We start from the raw sequence: 15,983 nt of genomic DNA, 5'->3' as shown, positions 1-15,983 counted from the left end.
GGGAGAATGTCATGTGGTCAGATGAAACCAAATTACAACTTTTTGGTATAAACTCAACTCATCGTGTTTGGAGGAAGAAGAATACTGAGTTGCATCCCAAGAACACCATACCTACTGTGAAGCATGGGGGTGGAAACATCCTGCTTTGGGGCTATTTTTCTGCTAAGGGGACAGGACGATTGATCCGTGTTAAGGAAAGAATGAATGGGGCCATGTATCGTGAGATTTTGAGCCAAAACTTCCTTCCATCAGTGAGAGCTTTGAATGGTTGACCAAATACTTTTTTTCACCATAATTTACAAATAAATTCTTTAAAATTCCTACAATGTGAATTCCCTGATTTTTTTTCACATTCTGTCTCTCACAGTTTAAATGTACCTATGATGAAAATTACAGACCTCTGTCATCATTTTAAGTGGTAGGACTTGCACAATCGGTGGCTGAATAAATACTTTTTTGCCTCACTGTATGTATATATATATATATATATACATATATATATATATATATATATATATATATATAATGAAACTACGCACCTCTCCAAAAGTGTTTGAAAATGTACGCTGTTTAAATATGTATCTTGAAGTCATCACTGCTATTTTTTTCCCGACACAGTCGAAAATAAACTTCACAAACCTTATATAGATTCACCCGGTCACAACATTAAGTGCACCTGCATACTCGCCGATCGATTCTGACTCTAAGCAGCATGTTAGTGTTATTATGCGCATCCTAGGATTAGATGAAAATAATACTTTCTTACCTTTTTTATGTTATCTCATAGCCTGAAGTAGAAGGAGAGGAGCTTTACTAAATGTCCAAATAAGTGCTTCCACCTTGCTGGGATGTCAAGACGTAGCCAAACTGCAAAACCCTGTTAAAACAGAGGTATCCAAAACTGTGTGCAACTTCACGCCAAAATACATTAACTTTATTTTTGTATGCTTTGGCATTGTTTAACTCCAGTATCCAACATTGTAACAACATTTATAAGTCAGGAAAAATGAAACATTCATCCGTTTTTTATCTTTTTCTTTTCATTTGACAGCAATTATGTATATTTATTTGTAAATAACAATAAAGCCAGAAAATCCCAAATTGATTTTTTTTTTTTTTTGTAACACTGACAAAAAATCCCACTCAATGGTTTTCTATTTAAAGATGAACAGCTTTGGCATTTGACCATCTTCATGCATTCCCCTGTTCTTCTCTCTTCACAGTGACTCAGTGTATGTCAGCACTTGGTTGTGGACCCCATTATGAATACGCCATAGAGGAGTTCTGTCTGGCCAAATTCGGACTGGAAATGCAAGAGCTGGATCAGAAAAACTGGTGCAGCTGGGAGGACACTGTTGAGTGAGTACATCCAACCCAACATTTACATATAGACAAGCACCATGAGACTTTGAATAGGCAGTTTCACCTTTCGGTTTAGTGGATTGGGGCGAGTTAACGCTTCATTATGCTACAGCGTCATCCATTGTTTTGATCTTGTTCGATTTTTTTTTGCAAGTGGCTGAGCAATGTGACTTGCAATTCACTGCCAAAACTTTGAGGCAGTGTTTTCCTGGGAAAACAAGTAAACAATGGCAACTGAAGGCACGTCCAGACAGTTAAAGCTGAAATATCAGTCACTTTTATATAAAAAAGTTTATATAGGGTTTGAAGGTGTAACGTGATGCATTGCTGGTGGGCAAACCTTTTGTTTACATTGCTGTACTCAACCAGCGGTATTATGAGAGAGAGCAACAAACTGGATTAAAATGGATTGTACGAAATAAAAAAAAAACCTTGGGATTGAATTATAACAAACTGGACCCTGTTTCAAAGGCCTGCCACAAAAAAATAAGTAAAATTGGTGGAATTGATCCATATGACCACTTCCTATGGACAAGACATTGGAGCAAGCTGCCAGACTTGTCCTGTATCTCAGCCGTCAACGGAATCAGCGTTTATAAAAAGTGAAGTCAGTATAGGCTCATGAACAAACCATTTTTGGATTTGTGCAAGACCTCGGAATTTAACATCAGAAAGAGAAGACTTTTGTCCTGTCAAAGGTAAGTCAACAAGACTTGTCACTCACTATGTTTCCTAAACAGTTTGGCTCTAAAGAAGCATCCGGCAACTCATGGAAACACCCTAATCGGATCATGTTTGGCTTTTGAGAAATTGGACTGACACACCTAGATTATGCAATTAAAGACCAGATCTCTCGAGTGGGTGTGGGCTGCCAGAGTGGACCCTTCGTATCGCACATTTCGAAATGCGAAGTCAGTAAAGGCTCATGAACAAACCAACATTGGGTTTGTGCGATTATGCGATTGAAGACCAGATCTCTCGAGTGGGTGGGTGTGCCAGAGTGGACCCTTCGTATTGCACATTTTGAAATGTGAAGTCAGTAAAGGCTCACAAACAAATCAGCTTTGAGTTAGTGCAAGACCTCGGAATTTTACATCAGAAAGAGAAAACTGTCGTCCTGTCTGAGATAAATCAACAGGACTTGTCACCCACTACATTTCCTGAACATTTTGGCTCTAAAGAATCATCCGACAATTCATGGAAACACCTTAATTGGATCATGTTTGGCTTCTGAGAAACTGGACGAACACACCTAGATTATGCGATTGAAGCGTACATTTCTCAAGTGAGCTGCCAAAGTGGACCATATGTATCGTACATTTCGAAATACGAAGTCAGTAAACGCTCACGAACAACCAAACTTTGGGTTTGTGCGATTATGGGATTGAAGACCAGATCTCTCGAGTGGGTGTGGGCTGCCAGAGTGGACCCTTCGCATCGCACATTTCGAAATGCGAAGTCAGTAAAGGCTTATAAACAAACCAACTTTGGGTTTGCACAAGACCTCGGAATTTTACATCACAAAGAGAAGACTGTCGCCTGTCAGAGGTAAGTCAAAGAAACGTGTCACTCACTACATTATCTAAACAGTTTGGCTCTAAAGAAGCATCCTACAACACTTTAATCGGATCATGTTTGGCTTTTGAGAAACTGGACTAACATATCTCGATTATGCGATTGAAGACAGAATTTCTTGAGTGATCTGCCAGAGTGGACCCTTTGTATCGTACATTTTGAAATACTAAGTCAGTGAAGGCTTACGAACAAATCAACTTTGAGTTTGTACAAGACCTCGGAATTTTACATCAGAATGAGAAGACTGTCGTCCTGTCAGAGGTAAATCAACAGGACTTGTCACTCACTACATTTCCTAAACAGTTTAGCTCTAAAGAAGCATCCGACAACTCATGGAAACACCTTAACCTGATCATGTTTGGTTTTTGAGAAACTGGACTGACACACCTTTAGTATGCAATCGAAGACCAGATCTCTCGAGTGGTTGTGGGCTGCCAGAGTGGACCATTCCCGGTAGCAGACAGCATTCAGTAAAAACCTTGCCACAATTGGAACGAAAAGGAGACCGTTCATTTTGCTTCACAAATTTAAAGAATGGAGCATTTTGAAGTGCATTGATGGGATATAAAAAAGAAGCTGATGTTTATTCGAGAAGGTATACAGGAAATGGTGAATGCGAACGAAAAATTCACGAGATGGAAGAGAATGAAGCAGGTGTATTACAAGGCAAAGAGTAAAGCGTACACAAACCTCTTCACACTGCATTTATGCACTCCCAGTTGATTAACAATTACTCTGTATTCCACACAACTGGCCAGCTTGTACACAAATGCTAAAAGGGTTATATTTGTATAGCACTTTTCTACCTTCAAAGTACTCAAAAGTGCTTTGACGCTATTTCCACATTCACCCATTCACACACATATTCACACACTGATGGCGGGAGCTGCAATACAAGGCCCGGTAGACGGGGATTGAGCCAGGAACCCTCGGGTTGCTGGCACGACCCCTCTACCAACCAAGCCCCACAACAACTGTCCAGAACAACAGCATCCCTCATGTGGAACAGCATCGGCGGGGTCGTAACGGTCTTTTCTTTCCAATTTAAAACGTCTTCCAATCAATCCTCCGAGCTTTATGAAGGAAATCTGAGACATTTGAAAGTTTTGTTTCCATGATTCTTCGTCCGAAAATTCCCTCGAAACAACTCTCTCCTGCCAGTATTTCTTTGCTTCGAACCTGCATCCGCTCCGAAACCTTGGTAATAGTGTCATGTTTGTCCAGAAATCCAAGATAATTTATTGATGCAGTCTATTTAACATCAGTACAGACCAGGGGTCGGCAACCTTTACCACTCAAAGAGCCATTTTCACCTGTTTCACAAAATAAAGAAAATAATGGGAGCCACAAGAATCTTGAAATTTATAATGAAATAACACTGTATACACAGTTTCTTTTTGCTTTGTGCTATGTATAAACCAGGGGTCTCAGACACGCGGCCCACAATTAAAAATGAAGATTTGATGTTAGTGCGGTCAGTGAGTTTAATATGAATGCCCCTTATTAGCATCGCTCATACTGTACAATTCCTCCCGAATTTGTCCGGGAGAGTCACGGGTTACAGAGTGACTATTTCCTCGGATGTCTGCTGAGTAAAACCCAATCTACAAAAATAAGGACGTGCTACGATGGCACTGTCTGTAATGCCCTCCACAACTTGTCCAAACAACTTACCAGTCAGGTCACGTGTGGTATGTGGCTTCAGCAGACGCACGCATGCGAATGCAAGGCATTCTTGTTCAACAGCCATACAGGTCGCACTGAGGGTGCCAGTTTAAAACAACTTTAACACTGTTACAAATATGCACCACACTGTGAACCCACACTGTGAACCCACACCAAACAAGAATGACAAACACATTTCGGGAAAACAGCCGCACTGTAACACAACATAAACGCAACATAACAAATACCCAGAATCCCATGCAACCCTGACTCTTCCAGGCTACATTATACAATCCGCTACCACCAACTCCCCAAACCCCCCCTCCTGCGTTGGTTGAGGTGGGTGGGGTTTGGTGCTGGCGGGGTGTATCATGTAGCCTGGAAAAGTCACGGTTGCATGGGATTTTGTGTATTTATTATGTTGTGTTACAGTGCGGATATTTTCCCGAAATGATAAATGATAAATGGGTTGTACTTGTATAGCGCTTTTCTACCTTCAAGGTACTCAAAGCACTTTGACACTACTTCCACATTTACCCATCCACACACACATTCACACACTGATGGAGGGAGCTGCCATGCAAGGCGCTAACCAGCACCCATCAGGAGCAAGGGTGAAGTGTCTTGCTCAGGACACAACGGACGTGACGAGGTTGGTACTAGGTGGGGATTGAACCAGGGACCTTCTGGTTGCGTGCAGCCATTCTTCCAATGCGCCAGGGTTCACAGTGTGGCGCATCTTAGTAAGAGTGTTAAAGTTGTTTATATCACAACCCTCAGTGTAACCTGCATGGCTGTTGAACAAGTATGCCTTGCAATCGCTTGAGGATTGTAATAGAGGTTTCACACAAAACGTGACCGGCAGGCACGCACATACCGTATTTCCTTGAATGGCCGCCGGGGCGCTAATTAATTTAAAACTTTTTCTCACTCCTGCGCTTATTCAAAGCATGTGGTAAAAGTAAGCAGGCGCTAATAATTTTAAAACCTCTTCTCACCCCCGTGCTTACCTATGTCATGCAGTAAAAACTTGAATGTGATTTAAAAAAAATAAATTTAAAAAATCATTATTCTGCGTCCACTGCTCTACAGTATGTCATCGCGCCTACTTTCACACCATGTTGTCTGCGTGCCGGCCAGACGCATGCATTTCACTGCTTCCTATACGAGATTGCAATGCATACTTGGTCAACAGCCATACCTTTTACACTGATGGTTGTGATGTAGGCAGCTTTAACACTCTTGCTGGTGTGCGCCACACTCTGTGAACCCACACCAAGCACATTTCTGGAGAGCATTGGCTCTGTGGCACATTATAAAACGCAGCATAAGATTTACCCATAATGTCGTGCATCCGTGACTCTTGGCTATATTATACACGCGCCCCCAACCCCGCCCACCTCAACCAACGCACGGAGGGGGGGTGGGGGGGTGGAGGTGGGGGGGGGTGTTGGGGGGGGGTTGGTGCAAGCGGGTGTATGGTGTAGCCAGGAATTGTGGATGAATTGCATTCTGGGTAGGTGTTGTGTTGCGTTTGTGGTGTGTTGCAGGGCAGATGTTCTCCAGAAGTGTGTTTGTCATCGTTTAATGTGGGTTCGCGGAGAAGTTGTTTTATATCACAACCATTAGTGTAATCTGTATGGCTGTGGAACAAGACCCCTGGTTTACACACAGTAAAAGCAAATAAAAATTCCTTTGCCATTTATGAAAATTATGGCATTACTTGTAGCGTAGCAAGTTTGACCCGGGGATAAAAGTAAACATGTGCTTTTAAATTTGGGGAGCGAGGTTTATCCGGCAATAATTCAAGGCAGGCGCACTTTACATGCCGGGCGGCTATTCAAGGAAATACGGTAGTATTGTGTAACAGCAGGAACAACTACATGTATTAGATGATGTTATGGGTATTGCCATCATGTTGCTGTCCGAGTGAAAATCGCAGTTGGCAAACCTCAGACAATTTTAGGGAAAGGCACTGAGGTCAGAAATTTCCCGGTAAATTCGGGAAGGTTGGCAAGTTTACAGCTGAGCCACACCAGAGTGATCAAAGAGCCGCATGCGGCTCCGGAGCCGTGGGTTGCCGACCCCAGGTACAGACATTAGAGACGTAATATTTGTAATCTGTGCCAATGTTACATCGAACAACAGGTACAAGAGATGCGCTGTTGACTTGTAAGAAGCTGCATTGATGCCTTGTTTTGCAATACATTAATCCGCGCTAAAAGGAAATGTGTACGGGAGGCACACAAACTAACTATTTGAGAAATCTGAATTTGGTGCATGGAAACATAGTCATTGTGTGGTGTCTCCTGGAGAGGTTTGTTCCTAACTAAATATATATTCAAGTCTGAAATACATTAATGTTTGAAATATTTAAAGCCTTCTCAGCAAGTGATCTATGAATAGGAGCATTGCTATTTTCCCAAATACCGTGCGTTGTTTGTAACCTGCAGATAGCTTACCATTGGCCTAGCTAACATCCTACTAAATGCTACAGAATAATCAAAGTGTGAAAATGCGCCACATTTAGCTTGATCCAAAAGTTTGTAAATCAAAAAGTTTGCAGAAGAAAAAGGGGGGTTTGTAAATCGAGGTTAAACTGTACTCCTTTACAGTAACAGCCTGCTTGCTACACCGATTAGGTAAACAAAATAAAATAAAAAAAGGAGGAGGAAAGTGTCGACAACGCTGTGGATACTTCCTGAATTTTTCAAACCATACAAAACTTGTTCCTTGCATTCTTTAATATTGAGCTAACAAAACTAGAACATTGTAGACTGCAAGAAAGGCAAAATAACACATAAAAAGCACACAACTAAAACATTTGAATTGTCGATAACGACAGTACTGCTGTTCTTACTGACTGAGCAATAAGCCCGCCCACAATGGGTGGATGAAATGTTTGTATACTGTGACACAATTTGTACACCAAAACATATTTGTATCCGGCCTTTTCTACCGCTTGTCCCTTTTTTAGGGTGGGTTGCTGGAGCCTATCTCAGCTGTCCAGCCTTTGGTTTGTAAATCTAGGTTACAGTCACGGTCAAAAGTTTGCATACACTTGTAAAGAACATAATGTCATGGCTGTTTTGAGTTTCCAATAAATTCTACAACTCTTGTTTATTTTTGTAATAGAGTGATTGGAGCACATACTTGTTGGTCACAAAAAAAAAATCATGAAGTTTGGTTCGTTTATGAATTTATTATGGGTCTACTGAAAACGTGACAAATTCTGCTGGGTCAAAAGTATACATACAGCAATGTTAATATTTGGTTACATGTCCTTTGGCAAGTTTCACTCCAATAAGGCGCTTTTGGTAGCCATCCATAAGCTTCTGGTTGAATTTTTAACCACCCGTCTTGCCAAAATTGGTGCAGTTTGTCACGCCTGTAAGTTTATGTTTTGGTTAGGTTATGTTTAGTTTTTTGGACATTTAGTTCTGTCTTGGCACTTCCTGGTTTGTTTTCGTCTCCATGCCAACTCATTAGTTTTCACCTGTCACGTCCCTGTTCTCAGCCCCACACCTGTTTTCATTAATGATCATAGCTATTTAAATCACTCTTTTTCTTGTGTTCGTCCCGGGATCTTCACACACGCACACACTCTACCCATGCTGTTCCAACCTTCATGCCCTGGTCCACAGTTCCATGCCGTGTAAGTTTGTGTATTTATGCCACAGTGCTAGTTTTGTTTTGTTTGTATATAGTCATGCCTTCGTCCTGTCTTAAGTTTATAGTTCATTGTCGTTTCATGCCATCGAGAAAGTGTTTTGTTTCATGTTTGTATTTTGTAGCCAAGTTCTGTACCTCCTTGTGAGCGCTTTTGTTAATCTTTGATTAGTTATAGTGTTAAATAAAAATATGGACTCACAGTCACGTCTTCCTCGTGCTAATCCTCATCTGCGTTGGGGAAACAACTTAAATCCAAGCCCAACCTTGACACAGTTCAGCTAAATTTGTTGGTTTTCTGACATGGACTTGTTTCTTCAGCATTGTCCACACGTTTAAGTCATGTTTTTCAAAAGGCCATTCTAAAACCTTAATTGTAGACTAATTTAGCCATTCCTTTATCACTTTTGACGTGTGTTTTGGGTCATTGTCCTGTTGGAACACCCAACTGTGCCCAAGACCCAACCTCCAGGCTGAGGATTTTAGGTTGTCCTGAAGAATTTGGAGGTAATCCTCCTTTTTCATCGTCCCATTTACTCTATGTAAAGAATCAGTTCCATTGGCAGCAAAACAGGCCCACCATGCTTGACGGTAGGAATGGTGATCTTGGGATTAAAGGCCTCACTTTTTCTCCTCCAAACATAGTGCTGGGTATTGTGGCCAAACAGCTAAATTTTTGTTTCATCTAATATCACATGGACACAAATAAGACCTTCTGGAGTAAAATTCTGTGGTTGAGCTGTTTGGTCATTTTTTCAGTAAACCCATAATAAATTCATAAAAGAACCAAACTTCTTTAATGTTTTTTGTGACAAACAAGTATGTGCTCCAATCACTCTATCACAAAAAAATGGTTGGAAACTGAAGACAGCCATGACATTATGTTCTTTCCAAGTTTATATAAACTTTTGACCACGACTGTATGTATGTATATTGTATTAAACAAACTCATCATATTTGCATACTACATATATAATCTCTAAAATGCTGGTTTTGGCATATTTAAAATTGTGCTTCTGCAAAAAGAAAAAAAAGAGACAATACAAGATTCGATTTTCATAAAAGGACCTGATCAAGCTCGGCTGGAAGGTTTGGAGGGGGATGCGCCAGCTGTGAGGCTATAAAGTAGCATAATGAGGCTTTTAGCCACAAGGAGGACATACTAGAACTTTGAGAGACCCATTTCCACAGAACAGCATGGTCACTTTCTGTTTGCTTTCGCATATTTTAATAAAATAATCCTGTAAAATCATGTTCGTCCATCATGGAATTTACAGGCTTGATGAGATTGTTGCATCAACATCATCCCGGCAAGGCAAAACACAAACATACCTTAACTGCGCAAAAGAGAACGTGACACTGTACAGCACTGAGGTTTGAGGTTAATCTTGAAAGAGGAAGAATGTCATCCCAATCTAAAGCTACAATATCGATTTTCTTCGGAAATTCTATTCCTGATGGTTCCCTGCCGAGTGTCGACTTACAACAGCTATAGTATGTCTACTTTGTCTTTACTAAAAGGGATTACTATGGTAAGTGAAAACAGAGGAGGGGGAGAAAAAAATATTAGTACGATTAATTACTTTGTTGCACTTGAAGGCCTACTGAAATGAGATTTTCTTATTTAAACGGGGATAGCAGGTCCATTCTATGTGTCATACTTGATCATTTCGCGATATTGCCAAATTTTTGCTGAAAGGATTTAGTAGAGAACATCCACGATAAAGTTCGCAACTTTTGGTCGCTAACAGAAAAGCCCTGCCTTTACCGAAAGTCGCAGACGATGACGTCACATGTTGATGGCTCCTCACATCCTTACATTGTTTTTAATGGGAGCCTCCAACTAAAACAGCTATTCAGACCGAGAAAACGACAATTTCCCCATTAATTTGAGCGAAGATGAAAGATTCATGTTTGAGGATTTTGATAGCGACGGACTAGAAAGAAAAAAAAAACGCGATTGCATTGGGACGGATTCAGATGTTTTTAGACACATTTACTAGGATAATTCTGGGAAATCCCTTATTTTTCTATTGTGTTGCTAGTGTTTTAGTGAGTTTATTTTTCTATTGTGTTGCTAGTGTTTTAGTGAGTTTAACAGTACCTGATAGTCGGAAGTGTGTCCACGGGTGTGTTGACGCCAATGTCTCAGGGAAGTCGACGGCAGCTTTATGGACGGGGCAAGCTCAGCTGATCTCCGGTAAGAACGACTTTTTACCACAATTTTCTCACCGAAACCTGCTGGTTGACATTCGGTCGGGATCCATGTTCGCTTGACCGCTCTGATCCATAGTAAAGTTTCACCTCCGGGAATTTTAAATAAGGAATCACAGTGTGTTTGTGTGGCTAAAGGCTAAAGCTTCCCAACTCCATCTTTCTACTTTGACTTCTCCAATATTAATTGAACAAATTGCAAAAGATTCAGCAACACAGATCGCCAAAATACTGTGTAATTATGCCGTTAAAGCAGACGACTTTTAGCTGTGTGTGTGTGCAGCGCTCATATTTCCTAACAGCCCGTGACGTCATCATTACGCGACGTCATCATTACGATAAAGTTCGCAACTTTCGGTCGCTAATAAAAAAACCTTGCTTGTCCCGGAAGTAGCAGACGATGTGCGCGTGACGTCACGGGTTGTGGAGCTCCTCACATCCTCACATTGTTTATAATGTGAGCCTCCAGCAGCAAGATCTATTCGGACCGAGAAAGCGACAATTTCCCCATTAATTTAAGCGGGGATGAAAGATTTGTGGATGAGAATAGTGAGAGTGAAGGACTAGAAAAAAAAAAAGAAAAAAAAAAAGGCAAGGCCAGTGGGAACGATTCAGATGTTATTAGACACATTTACTAGGATAATTCGGGAAAATCCCTAATCTGTTTATTGTGTTACTAGTGTTTTAGTGATCTTAAATGGTACCTGAAAGTACCAAACTCTCGCGGCTGTGTTGGATCCAATATGGATTGAACTTTCACAGTATCATGTTAGACCCGCTCGACATCCATTGCTTTCGGTCCCATAGGGAAGGGGGGTTGCCCATATTTGAGGTCCTCTCCAAGGTTTCTCATAGTCAGCATTGTCACTGGCGTCCCACTGGGTGTGAATTCTCCCTGCCCACTTGGTGTGAGTTTTCCTTGCCCTTATGTGGGTTCTTCCGAGGATGTCGTAGTCGTAATGGTTTGTACAGTCCTTTGAGACATTTGTGATTTAGGGCTATATAAATAAACATTGATTGATTGATTGATTGATTGAAAAACCGTCCGACCGGAACTCTCTATATAGTGTTTTTATTAATAGGAATCATATCAAACTCAGACCTTTCAATGGGGTTGCCAGAAGGTTCAGTGGTTCTAAAAATAAAAAATGTTTTGTTTTTTTGTTTTCTATGTGTGCTCCAAGCAAATGTGCTTATCTTGAAAGGTCAGCGGCAAAAAGAAGTCTGTTTTTACAGAACCTAATACACTACATTATGGCCATGACGTGATATTGTAGCGTGCAATTTGTGGAAGCAACCACCAGTGACTCTCTCACCCATGTGTATGCTGCCTTCATGGACCGTCGGGTTTTCGAGGCACAAAGCTATGTAATGAAGTGACTGCACACTCAAGAACGCATGGTATATGCTTATTGTGTACTAGTTAACACTAAGTCGATCCGGTCATGATCCAAACTGCACTTCATTTTTTAATCAAATTGAAATTTCGATGTAGGACTCTATTCAACCTGTCTCACAGTTACTGTCTAAACAATTAATTTTTCAATTAGATTACCATATTTTCCAGACCATAGGGCGCACCGTCGATAAATGTTCTATTTTCGAACTTTTTTCATATATAAGGCGCACCGGATTATAGGGCGCATTAAAGAAGCCATATTATTATAACTTTTTTTTTTATGTAAAACACTTCCTTGTGGTCTACATAACATGTCATGGTGGTTCTTTGGTCAAAATGTTGCATGGATTATGTTTTACAGATCAATTTCAAGCCGCTTTCTGACAGTCGCTACCGGATGCGCCGTTTTGTGGGCGGTTTTATTTACGTGCCTCACTTTCGACACCGCTTTCTCCCCGTCATCTTTGTTGTAGCGGTGTAGCGTGCAAGGACAGGATTCTAAGAAGTGTCAAAAGATGGAACTAACTGTTTAAATGACATTCGGACTTTACTTCAATCAATAACAGAGCAGCCTCTATTCATTCCGAAACACCAACAAAGCCGGAAATGTGTCCTGTGAAGCATTTAAGTCTCACCTTTAAACTCGTCTGTATACTCTAGCCTTTAAATAGACCTCCTTTTTAGACCAGTTGATCTGCCGCTTCTTTTCTTTCTCCTATGTCCCCCCCTCCCTTGTGGAGGGGGTCCGGTCCGATGACCATGGATGAAGTACTGGCTGTCCAGAGTCGAGACCCAGGATGGACCGCTCGTCGGGACCCAGAATGGACCGCTCGCCTGTCTCGATTGGGGACATCTCTACGCTGCTGATCCGTCTCCGCTTGAGATGGTCTCCTGCGGACGGGACTCTCGCTGCTGTCTTGGATCCGCTTTGAACTGAACTCTCGCGGCTGTGTTGGAGCCACAATGGATTGAACTTTCAGTATCATGTTAGACCCGCTCGACATCCATTGCTTTCGGTCCCCTAGCGGGGGGGGGTTGCCCACATCTGAGGTCCTCTCCAAGGTTTCTCATAGTCAGCATTGTCACTGGCGTCCCACTGGATGTGAATTCTCCCTGCCCACTGGGTGTGAGTTTTCCTTGCCCTTTTGTGGGTTCTTCCGAGGATGTTGTAGTCGTAATGATTTGTGCAGTCCTTTGAGACATTTGTGATTTGGGGCTATATAAATAAAGATTGATTGATTGATTGAAAAACCGTCCGACCGGAACTCTCTAATAACTAAAATCCCTCGGGTCAATAATGTAAACTCACTACACCGGCATGTTTTAGCGCTTTAATGACAAGTTTACTGACTGATATAAGTAATAACTTTACGCTACTTATATTAGAAATGGCAACAATAACAAAAAGATAGAGAAAAAGAAGACGCTTCAATTAGGATGGAAAGGGTAATGATGGAAAGGATAATGCAGGTATAAAGTACACTAAAAATATACCATAGTAGCAATATAAAATATAACATATATGTAATATTTACATATTATATATACAGCATACAATATATGTACTGATATATTATATTATAATATATTTTTATATAATACATACAATATATAATAAATCCCAATGTACAAGAATACAGTACATTATTAACAGCTGCAGCAAAAAAATAGAGAGTAGATCCAGCAGAAAATATACATTATAAACAAAGAGAGGTAGCTCACAGGTAATAGACAGACATCATCTATTACTGTATGGCGAGTGATTATACAGCTGGATGGAGCGCGGAATGAAGGAGTTCTTGAATCGAACACTCTGCGAAGCTGAAGGAGCCTGTTGGAGTATGAGCTCCACTGTCCCTCACTTGTCTGGTGGAGTGGGTGGGCAGGATTGTCCATGATGGCGAGCAGTTCGTCCAGTGTCCTCCTGTCCCTCACTGACACGAACGCTTCCAACTGTGTGCCAATAGTTTGGCTGGATTTACGGATCAGTTTGTCAATCCAGTTTAAGTCCTTTTTGCTGGTGCTGCTCCCCCCAAAAAACACTGCAAAGTACAGGGCACTGGCCACAACAGACTGAAAACAGCTCTCCAACATCTTGAATGACCAAAGCTTCCTCAGGAAAAAGAGTCTGCTCATGCCCTTCTTGTATACAATTTTGCTGTTGTCCTTCCAGTCCAGTCTGCTGTTCAAGTGGACTCCCAAGTACTTGAACTGCCCCACTACTGCCACCTGCCAGCCCTGGATTTTGATGGGCTCCACTTCTTCTTGAAGTTATGACCTTCTCAGAATGATGTAATGTTTTAATGTTTTTCCATGCTTGTGGTGTGTGACCCTGTTTTTGGTGATCATGAAACTTGAGCCTCGTGTTGGTCATAAATGTTGTATAGCAGAGGTGTCCAAAGTGGGGCCCGTGTGTTGCTGAATTATTTGCAATTTGTTCAATTAATATTGGAGAAGTCAAAGTAGAAAGATGGAGTTGGGAAGCTTTAGCCTTTAGCCACACGAACACACGGTGATTCCTTGTTTAAAATTCACGGAAGTGAAACTTTACTATGGATCACAGCGAACATGGATCCCGACCGAATGTCAACCAGCAGGTTTCGGTGAGAAAATTGTGGTAAAATTGTGGTAAAAATATGCTTCTTGTGCCGCCCATAAAGCTGCCGTCGACTTCCCTGAGACATTGGCGTCAACGCACCCGTGGACACACACTTCTGACTATCAGGTACTGTTAAACTCAATAAAAGACTAGCAACACAATAGAAAGATAAGGGATTTCCCAGAATTATCCTAGTAAATGTGTCTAAAAACATCTGAATCCGTCCCAATGCAATCGTGGTTTTTTTTAAACTTTTTTTTAATTTTTTTGTTCTTTCATCCTCGGTCAAAATAATGGGGAAATTTTCGTTTTCTCGGTCCGAATAGCTGTTTTTGTTGGAGGCTGCCATTAAAAACAATGTGAAGATGTGAGGAGCCATCAACATGTGACGTCATCGTCTGCGACTCCCGGTAAAGGCAGGGCTTTTCTGTTAGCGTCCAAAAGTTGCGAACTTTATCGTGGATGTTCTCTACTAAATCCTTTCAGCAAAAATATGGCAACATCGCGAAATGATCAAGTATGACACATAGAATGGACCTGCTATCCCCGTTTAAATAAGAACATCTCATTTCAGTAGGCCTTCAAAGCTTTTACATAACCTATTTAATCGTATTTGGCAGCAAGGCAGTTAAAAAGCTACCAAAGAAATGTGTTGAGGTTTTGTTACGCAAAACAACTTTAATTTAAATCAAATGTAAATTGAACAAAGAAACCATGTGAATACAAGCAACAAGTACCAATAAGTGACAATATAAGGACGATTGACACCAAATGTGTGTGTGTGTGTGTGTGTGTGTGTGTGTGTGTGTGTGTGTGTGTGTGTGTGTGTGTGTGTGTGTGTGTGTGTGTGTGTGTGTGTGTGTGTGTGTGTGTGTGTGTGTGTGTGTGTTTTGTTTATAATATATATTTTCTGCTGGATCTACTCTATTTTATGCTGCCCTTTTTTTTCTTTTTGCTGCAGATGTTACGTATACTGTAATATTGCACATGGTAATTGGGATTTATTGTATATAGTATAAACATTATTATAGAAAAATATGATATATTATAATAATATATCAATTGATATTACAAACCAGGGGTCTCCAAGCATCTGAGATCTAGCCCGGGGGTAGTCCCGAGTAAAAAAAAAAAAAGTTGTTTTATTTTTGTTTTTCTTTTCTTTACAGTTTTTACAGGGTGTTTTTTTTTCCGTTTTTGTTTTTGTTTTTACAGTTGTTGTTTTTTTCCTTTTTTTTTAAGTTTTTTTTTGTATTAATTTATTTATTTTTTAATCTGTCCTTTCTCGCTCATCCATCGATCCATTTTCTACCGCTTGTCACAGGGTCTCCTAACCACTCAGGCAAATCATATTGTCTAAAAAAATGCAAATTCCCATCGATAAAGTGATGTCATCCCGCTTGCGCCGCAAAGTCAATTCAGTCAATTAGTGCACAAAGAAAAAAAAAGGCAAAATCGAAAAAATATATATATATATGTATTTATATATATATAGAAATA

The 15,983-nt window shown here is 40.7% G+C and overlaps 1 protein-coding gene across 2 annotated transcripts in view; it reads left to right on the top strand.

The window, feature by feature from the left end:
• Window positions 1–15,983, top strand: part of LOC133564274 (receptor activity-modifying protein 1-like) — a 186,391-nt gene that overhangs the window by 118,720 nt on the left and 51,688 nt on the right. For both annotated transcript variants that reach the window (XM_061918468.1, XM_061918467.1), the window contains exon 2: window positions 1,224–1,359. In XM_061918468.1, the coding sequence (XP_061774452.1) occupies window positions 1,235–1,359 (125 nt within the window). In that variant the 5' untranslated portion in view covers window positions 1,224–1,234. The remainder of the gene's footprint in view (window positions 1–1,223; window positions 1,360–15,983) is intronic.

This window comes from Nerophis ophidion, linkage group LG13 (assembly GCF_033978795.1).
Source record: "Nerophis ophidion isolate RoL-2023_Sa linkage group LG13, RoL_Noph_v1.0, whole genome shotgun sequence".
Lineage (NCBI taxonomy): Eukaryota > Metazoa > Chordata > Actinopteri > Syngnathiformes > Syngnathidae > Nerophis > Nerophis ophidion.
The sequence above is the reverse complement of the archived record's forward strand: the minus strand, read 5'-3'. Positions and strand labels throughout refer to the sequence as shown.